We start from the raw sequence: 9990 nt of genomic DNA on the forward strand, positions 1-9990 counted from the left end.
TCTGCATTATACGTACAGACTGGGAATATCTACTATAAGAAAGATTGTTAAGGAGGTGTGTCTAGCTATATGGCTAGTAATGAAACCACTATGTATGCCACCTCTTACAAAAGAATATTTCGAGGAAATAGCCAGTGGATTCCAATCAGCAGCAAATTTTCCACATTGTATTGGAGCTGTGGACGGAAAACACATCCGTTTGGTAGCACCTTTTGAAAGTGGGTCAATGTATTTTAACTACAAAGACTATCACTCGATTGTATTGATGGGTATAGCTGATTCCAAATATAGGTTTACTTACGTTCATATTGGAAGCTATGGAAAGGATTGTGATTCTTCTATTTTTAAACAGACTCAGTTATGGAGATCAATAGATAACAAATCACTAAATATGCCAGATGAGAAATGTTTACCATCAACTACAAGTCCTAAGGTGCCTTATTTTTTTTGGCTGATGCAGCTTTTGGTCTCCACAGAAACTTATTAAGACCATACGCAGGTACCCATCTAACTGTTGAAAAACGTATATTCAACTACAGATTGTGCAGAGCACGTAGATATATAGAGTGTACATTTGGTATACTTAGCAACAAGTGGCGGATATTCCATAGACCAATCAATGTACAGCCAGAGTTTGCAACGGATATCGTCAAGGCATATGTTGTTCTTCACAATTACGTACGAGACAGAGATGGGTATTTAATTGAGGACACTATGTCAATCACTGGGTTGGAAGACATTCGAGAGGAGAGGACATCACGAGGAGGTCTATCGGCAAACAATGTGAGGGACATAATGTGCAAATACTTTGTTTCAAGTTTTGGAAGTGTTCCCTGGCAGATGTCGAAGATATGAAGTCAGCTTGTCTGCCTTCCATACAACGGCACGTTTTTATATATTATTTTATATGACTGACAGATTATAATATTTTATTGTTTCTTAGTTCATGGGAACAACACAATGTTAAATATAAATAGTACATAGTTTTACTCACCATATGAATTTTTCTCTTTGTCATCCAAGTCAGGAAAATCGCTTCTTAGTTCTTTGCAAACTTCACACCATGCCTTTCTGGTGGCATCACGATCCTTAAACGCGTCCAGAGTTTTGTCCCACAACACTGGCCTTTGTTCAACTAAAGTTATTAATAAATCATTGTCAATTAATCCACTCCGACTACTATCATTTTCATCACCCATTTCACTTTCACTCATTTTCAACGGAAAACACGGACCAACTTAAATAAAACACGTCTGTGGAACCAGCTCAAAGGTGGACTGGGGACTGGCGGCTACGGCAAAAACACCGCCAAGTGTGTAAACATGCATTTGGTCACGTACGCCACTGCGTGCCCGAAGGCGGCAGAAAAACCGCCCGCCGCAGTGGCAGTGGACGGCTGCACAGCTGCCGCCAACGGCAATATGGCCGCGCGGCGTTCCTGCCGCCCAGTGTGTAAGCTTCCATTTAAGTCTATAGACTACTGCTCGAACGGCGGCGACGGCGAAATTACCGCCGCGGCAGAAACCGCCCAGTGTGTAAGCGGCGTAAGGCTAGTACTCACTAGGACACCCGGTCGCTTATCAACCGGCGATCTGGTTGACGAGCGACCAAATTGCACAAATATCGCCGTGTGTGTACGTGTCTGTCAATTTGGTTGACGGCGATTTGTAGGTTGCCAGGCAACTTTTTGGTTTTCGGACATGAATCGAAAACCTGGGGGTTTCCGATCAACCATTTTATCGCCAGGCAATCAGATTTCTCAAAAAACTAGAGTGTGTACGCTTCAGCGACCAAGTTGATCAACTAAAGACGGCTAGCGCATGCGCAGTACAACGAAAAATGAACTGACGAAACAAAACCATGCTAAAATCTCAATCTGACGTCCTTTTTTTTCTATGTGAGGTGTCACGGGTGTCACTGGTTGCTTAGTATGACGGAAACTGTCATCTGAAATAAGTAAATAGTTCTTAAAATCTTGAGGATTTTAAGTCGAAAAGCTCGTAGGAGTGCCAATGTGGCTGGCTGTAACTATTTCTACTTTAAAGCCAACCTTTAACCCAAAATCTTCTAAACAATTTCTTTCTTCTTCTCTACTTCCCACAGTTTTTAATATAATCAAAACTTCGGCAGCTATTTCCTCTCCGTCGGGGGCATGGTGTTGTCATTGAGGTTCACACTTTGATAGGCTTAAAGGCTAGTACTCACTAGGACACCCGGTCGCTTATCAACCGGCGACCTGGTTGACGAGCGACTAAGTTGATGATTGAACGTTTTATTGCCGGGGAGTACACACTAGGATACCTAGCACTTTCAACCGAGCAGGAAATCAAAATTTGGTGGGGATGGACTGTGTTTGGTCCTGGAATCTGGTTTGAGCTCTAGTTGCACTTACCTGTGTGTTGTGACAACATGCCCACATACGAAGAAGAGATTGCTGCCGCAGTTATAATCCTAATTAATTGTAGTAACCATAGAAGAAGGAAGAAATTGCTAAAAAGATTTTGGAGTAAAGGGTGGCTTCAACGTAGACAAAGTTACAGCCACATGGCACTTCTACGAACTTTGCGAGATGATAATCCTCAGGATTATAAGAATTATTTGAGGATGTCAGACGAAAATTTCCGTCACATTTTGCAATTGGTGACGCCTCATATTGAAAAAAAGGACACCCGATTGAGACAGGCAATCCCCGCCGAAGAAAGACTCGTAGCAACACTTCGATATCTAGCGACTGGACGCAGTATACAAGATCTGCAATATTCAACTGGGATGTCTAAACAAATACTAGGAGAGATCATACCAGAAACCTGCAATGCTATAATCAGTGTGCTGCGGGATACTTACATGAAGGTACTGTAATAAGTAGATTTACAAAACTTGTATTTTCATAAGGGTAGGTCCCACTAAAAAATCTTTATTCTTTAACGATGTTTTATCTTGATAAATTTTAATTTCCATTATCGATAATTACTCTACCTGAAAAAACTTAACCATTTTTAAGAGTTCAGAGAACTTTAAATAATTATTATCATATTATATACTTTAAAAAGTTATTGAACCAATTTCACTGAGCCAAAAACATTGCGTCTCAAGGTTTTTTTATAGGGCAATGAAAGGATTTTTTAAACTAATAAAACATTTATTGGAAAGGAAAGATGAATTTATAATTGACATTTATGTATGTAAGGTATTAAAAAAACATAAGTTAGGCTTACTTCAAAAACTAAACAAAGTTCCCTTGAAATAACTTATGTTTTATGCATGTAAGATTGAAAAAAAACATAAGTTAGACTTACTCAAAACACAAAACAATGTTCTCTTATAATAACTTATATTTTATGTATGTAAGATATTGAAAATCATAAGTTTGCTTACTCCAAAAACAAAACAATGTTCTCTTATAATAACTTATATTTTATGTATGTAAGATATTGAAAATCATAAGTTTGCTTACTCCAAAAACAAAACAATGTTCTCTTATAATAACTTATATTTCATGTACGTAAGATATTGAAAATCATAACTTTGCTTACTCCAAAACTGATATAAGGTCCTAGGATAAGTTTAATGACATTAATTTTAACACACACTACCCACACTAGATCAAACAACGCTTTATCCAAATTAATTCAAACGGACAATCTTTAGTGACGAATGAAAAGTACACGTGGCCTAGTATAAAAATAATCTATAATAAAGGCAATAAACCTGAATTATAAAACTAAAACGGCCGACATTTACTGCATATTCCAATACGTGCCAAGCTCGCTGTCTGTATCAGAGGGTAGTGGGTTTGCTGACCCTGAAGACAAGTAAGATGAGCCTGCAGACAAGTAGGATGATGGCGAAGGGCTGTGGCTGAATCCTCTGTGGAAATCGCCTCGACGATTATCTCCATAATTGACCCTTTCGAAATTACCATAGGCTTGTTTGTTCAGTGATACATCGGTGCTTTCAGTCAGCTGGCCCGTCATGCCAAAATAAAGCACTTTGTTGATCAGGAGCTCTGATAACAACCTCTGACCGTTCTCCATATTTTTCAGTTTATTTGATACAGTAAACCCAATTGCAGAGAACTCGTCCATATCACTCGTCTTGGGTTTCTTTAAAACGTCCATAGCCAAACCAAGAGCCTCTTCCTGCTGCTGCAAACGCTTCTTTTCAATAGCATCATTGATCTTCTGTTGTCTTTTTTTTCCTGCTGGCTTCAATCCTGAACACTTTCGTGTCTCGATGTCCTCTTGTATTTTGGTCTGAAAAACATAATAAAGCTAAAAATATTTGTTTAAATAGTCAAAACAACATCACCACAGATAGTGGTATTATAAAAAAATAGCCTACCGTCTAAATATTTTAAGAATCAATTTAATTTTATTGAAGTCTACATACAGATTGTAAGGAGAAATATTTTAAAATTTTAGGCTGTTAATATAAAAATAAAAATAATACAAATCGTCGTATTTTAAAACGTGTAGTTAAGCGCATATCTGTATATACGTGTAAACAAGTGAACATTAAACACATACAACAGATACAAACATGTACAACTCTACTTTTTAGGACACTTAGTTTTAGGATTTACTTCTTTATAGAAACTTTTCCATTTTTATATGTACAATAATATACAGGGTTAGTTTTAATTATTACTATCCAAGATGGCGGCTGGAAATTACCATCTTGTCAAAATGAAATACACACTACCCAACAATTTGTTAAAGTGGTCTGGGATTGGTATCTAAAAAAAATGTAGAAAAAAGTTGGAGGGGACAGTTAAAACTCACCCTGTATTATTATATGTATAATCACTGTTCCATACTTTATATTTGTATAGTACTTTTTTACACGTACAGTACTACGAACGTAATTGTTTGCCAATTATTAGTTTTCATTCATCTCGTTCTTGTGAGTGTTCAAAATCAGTTTAAATAATATGCCACAACAATAACGTTAATCCTCGTTAAAAGCCTATTTTTTATTGCAGTTTCCTCAAACAAAGGAAGAGTGGATGTCGATCGCACATGATTTTGACGAACTTTGGAATTTTCCTAACTGTGGAGGCAGTATCGACGGGAAGCATATTCGGATAGTTGCTCCTCATGATAGTGGATCGTACTATTACAACTACAAAGGGTATCATAGTGTAGTTTTACTGGCTTTGGTCAACGCTAGGTACGAATTTATAATGGTAGATGTTGGTACCAATGGGCGAATATCAGATGGAGGTGTCCTGGACAGCACTGAGTTTGGAAGAAAACTTAAGGAAGAACAGTTAAATTTGCCTTGTAATGACATAACAAAGGAAAACTTGAACTTTGTTTTTGTTGGTGATGACGCCTTTGCTCTACACAAGAACTTGGTCAAACCATTTCCAAGAAGATGTTTGACAACTAAAAGAAGAAAGATATACAACTATAGAGTGTCTAGAGAAGGGTGGTTGAAAATGCATTTGGCATTTTGAGTAACCGATTTCGTATTTTTCACACCGCTATCAAGCTAAGCCCATGGAAGATTGATCTAGTTGTATTGGCCTGCTGCATGCTCCATAATTTCTTGTCTGTTAGAGCAAGAAGTGATTATCTACCTACAAGCGCAATAGATGATGAAGATGCAGACAGTCGTATCGTCACGCCTGGTGGGTGGAGGGCAGACGAAGAAGCTTACGTTGGTTTGGAAATGAGAGGTTCGAATATCTGCAGCTCCGCAAAGGTTAACCGAGCAAAGTACGTTCGTTACTTCAACGGAAAACGAGGATCAGTGAGTTGGCAAAATGATATGATTTAACGATTGAACAAGGTTTGGTAACATGTTTGAACGGTATCGTTGAAAGAAAACTGTGACATTTTAGTATTATCTGTCCGTGTAATGTTTTCACAGTGTTACGAAAAGATTATTTGTACTAGTAAAACAGTTTGCAAAGTGTATATTACTTTTGTTATTTTAAAACCTTTCCACAAAAATCTATCTATAACTAGTTAGGCCTACTAAACTCAGATCTGGATACATGCACACCAAATGGTGCAGACTTGATTGCTTGACTGGTAAACAAATACATTGGGTGCTCAAAAAAGGTGGGGACGTAATTCTTGGAAATAATGCTATTCTCCTTTTTCATTTCATTTTGATCCAAGAAATCACTACGCAAATTATGTCCCCCACCTTTTTTTAACACCCTATTATATATTTTCAATGTTAACTAAACCAGGTGTCTATTCTTAAAAACAGGTAATATTTTAATTTGAAACATATCCAGCAACTTTCATGACTATAATTGTGATGCCCAGAACAAATCGGGCTATGGAAAGCTAGGTTCAACATCCGTTTCATGTACACAACTCTATTTTCCTCATTTACACTTCTATAACTTATTGAAACTTTTTGTAGGAAATAAAGGTTTTTAATCACACGCTATATCAGTTTAGAGAAAATACCCAAAATTTTAGAATAACTACAGCAAATGTAAAGCTGATGGAGCAGTTAGTTTTAATTTAGAATTGTTTTTTTTTGCCGATCCAGGCTACACTACAGCAAACATTTATCCCTCTAGACAGATAAGATAAGACCGACAACAATGCTGTCGTAAAATGGAAATGATTCCATTCTACTAAACCAAGTACTCTGTCAGTGAAAAACGTTATGTATACATAACTATGACTAGTCTTTGATAAAATTAAGTTTAGAACAAAATATGCATTTTATACGAAAATATATGCATATTCTGTTTTTGGCATTTACTGTTACCAAGGTTTCTGGGATAAAAAAAAAATTATGTATAATACTCTTACCGGTTCTGCTTCAGTTGCACCATTTTCTTCATTTGTTGAAGGGTCAACAGGTGTGCTTGGATCATCCGGGTCGGGTTCAGCCTCAATCTCAATGCTAGATAGCGATTGTCTAGGAACAGTCTCGTCCAGTGTAAACATCAGTTTATCATAATACCACAACTTGGGCACATAAATACTATCAACACCTGCCCCAGACTTCTTCGAACCCTCTACTTTTTTCACCTCCTTTCGAAAAACTGTTCTAATACTTTTAATTTTTTTCTTTACCCAGTCTACGTTGGCATTGGGGTTCACTTTGATACATAGTTGTGTCATCTGATCATAAGCGTTTCTCTTTGCAATGTTGTTCGAATAGTCTTTCGACGAAACTTGCCACAAACAGGGAAGGCTTTGGTACATTTCTATGAACTGTGTCAAGAATGAAGGTTTGGAAAACTCACGATCTACTGAATCAGGTTGTATTGGACCAATCGCAGTCGTTGATGTATCCGGATTGTTCGTTATGCCCGCCACGTCTTGATCAACATTGACTTCACTATGTTCAGTCATGGTACACACGTTCATCCAAACGAACACAAACACTTGAGCAGTCTACAATAAACTCAAACAATCGATAAACCCCTCTAGCTTGAAAGAGACCACGTTTAGCACTAGCCACTAGCACTGTTTAGTTTTGACAGTTGACACAAACAGTGTACTGCGCATGCGCTAGCCGTCTTTAGTTGATCAACTTGGTCGCTGAAGCGTACTCACTCTAGTTTTTTGAGAAATCTGATTGCCTGGCGATAAAATGGTTGATCGGAAACCCCCAGGTTTTCGGTACATGTCCGAAAACCAAAAAGTTGCCTGGCAACCTACAAATCGCCGTCAACCAAATTGACAGACACGTACACACACGGCGATATTTGTGCAATTTGGTCGCTCGTCAACCAGATCGCCGGTTGATAAGCGACCGGGTGTCCTAGTGAGTACTAGCCTTAAGCGTGAACCAGAACAAAACAAATTGTCTATCCCCACCAAATTTTGATTGATTTCCAGCTTGGTTGAAAGTGCTAGGTATCCTAGTGTGTACCACCCAGCAATAAAACGTTCAATCATCAACTTAGTCGCTCGTCAACCAGGTCGCCGGTTGATAAGCGACCGGGTGTCCTAGTGAGTACTAGCCTTTAGGTCAAGGGTTTAATAGCCCGGTAATTAACCAGTGGTGGAATAACTCTGCCATCGTCGAATACTAGGTGTTGTTACGACTAGCGTCTGGCCTAGCAATAGAGAGAGCCAGCAGCCAACAGATGTTGGGGTAGGAGCCTTCCCCTCATTGATCTGATTCTTTGCTTTCTGCTTAACGCCATTGTTATTATTTATAACTTGTTCGACTTGTGGCATTTAACGATGTGATGGGAGTAGGCTATTATAATGGTATTATTCTCTACTTATTTTTCTCTAAAGCTATTACAGTGTCTATGATTAAATTTAATATATTGAGTGTCCTTAATATGTAGGTATAAATGGCTTTAAAACAAAAGGTTCTTGTCACCAACATGTCGTTTATGATTATAGTTAAATCTTGGAAGAATACCGACGGTACATTTTTATTTTAAATCAGGTACCAGCAAGAAATATTTGTCTATTATTGTTCACCTTTTATTTTACCATAATTAACTTATAGAAGCATTCTGGTCTAACATAGTCTGCTCTCAATAACAATTAAGTTTTTAGACTAGAAATAAAAACTTTTTTCTAGCAAGACAATTTATTCGGAGCAGACAAATATTTTGAGGCCAAAGGGCGTTCCACGTTGTCATTCATTATCAGCCGCTACAAATCGGTTAGTTTAGGTTAGATTAGGTTGTACCTATTTGCCTATTTACTGGAGGCCACTTATTTTAGAGGGTTTTTTTTTTTTACCGGAGACCGAAAATAACTAACTTACACAACTTAGGCCTAAGTAAAAAGAACATACTTTAATGGACTTACTAACCGAATTTGACATGATTTGACTAATGTTCCAAACATTTCTTTTTACATGTATTACTGCATGGTGGCTTCACACAATGTTTTTTTTTAATACCCATCTCTTTTTCTTTTTTACGTTGACATAACGGTGTTTCAAATTTTCTTCTCTTCTTTTTCTCAACTATTTCGACTGCATCAACATTAGCTGAATTTAAATAATTTTCTTCATTTTGACTTGTATTTGCTTCTTCTACCAACGCCACACTAAAAAACATTTTTTTTAGTGTGGCCTTGCTTCTGCTCTATCTTCAAAGTCACACACAACACTGCCAATAACTGTTTGGGAATCTAGGTCTAATTCTAATAATAATGCTCTTCTACTCAATTCTTCTTCTAGTACATTGTCCACTAGCATACATCATTCGATATATCTTGAATTTCAGTTCTGTCCAAATAATTATCTTGATCTGCAAACACCATAAAAAAACGAACATTCAATAACATTTTATGGTAATAATTTTTACAAAAATATATGTTTTAATCGAAAAAAGATAAGGTGAATTCATTAAAAATAACAATAAACTGTACCCCTAACAATTTATATTAATCAAATGATTTTTAAGGTTTTATAAACCATTAACTTTTTTAGAGGCATACACTCCAAACAAATATTTAGTCATAAAAATACTGAAGAGAACCCAGTGTATTTTTTACTCTTACCTTCAAAACAAAAAAAAAATGTAAATAGATTAAGACCCAAAACATCCTTTTTCTGGTACAGTTTTAATATAAACTAACCTACCTAGGACCTAAACCAGTATCAAGTTCAGGCTGTCGCTGTGACCTGGGGTATGCATGTTTTGAATCCTTATGTTTGGGGGGGGGGGGAAATGGTCACAGTTTTTGTGTAAACTGGGTAGGCCAGCGGTAAGAGCAGGACAAGGGGCAGTTTGCTGGATTGCCCGATATTCTAGGTCCGTCACCACTTGGCAAACCTTCATCCTAGCCTCCGCAATGATGTTGGGAGGGAAAGTCTTAACCACTTCTTCCATACTGGAAAAAATTATCAACAGTATGTTCTTTCGATGGTTTTTGTTCTTGGTTCTGTTTTGCATCCACAAATTCTTTCAAAATCTTGCTCCTTTCTTCTCTTCCCGCTTTTACTATTTCTATCATCTATTCCTTTGCACACTACTTATATTTCTTCATGCGTTGAGCTGGATTCGGTCCTCACTGCCTTTCGTCACACTGGAAT

General features: G+C 37.3%; 1 protein-coding gene across 1 annotated transcript; it reads right to left on the reverse strand.

Annotated features, from left to right (window-relative positions):
* Window positions 1-3737: 3737 nt before the first annotated feature.
* On the reverse strand, window positions 3738-9787 carry LOC128984291 (uncharacterized). Its single transcript, XM_054403597.1, has 3 exons — window positions 9731-9787; window positions 6783-7373; window positions 3738-4253 (listed from the first exon to the last, which is right to left on the reverse strand). The coding sequence occupies exons 1-3, from the start codon at window positions 9785-9787 to the stop codon at window positions 3738-3740; spliced, it is 1164 nt and encodes a 387-aa protein (XP_054259572.1).
* Window positions 9788-9990: the final 203 nt, after the last annotated feature.

Source organism: Macrosteles quadrilineatus, unplaced genomic scaffold (genome assembly GCF_028750875.1).
Source record: "Macrosteles quadrilineatus isolate MER2022 unplaced genomic scaffold, UCM_ALF_1.0 Scaffold_2__2_contigs__length_208266976, whole genome shotgun sequence".
Classification (NCBI taxonomy): Eukaryota; Metazoa; Arthropoda; class Insecta; order Hemiptera; family Cicadellidae; genus Macrosteles; species Macrosteles quadrilineatus.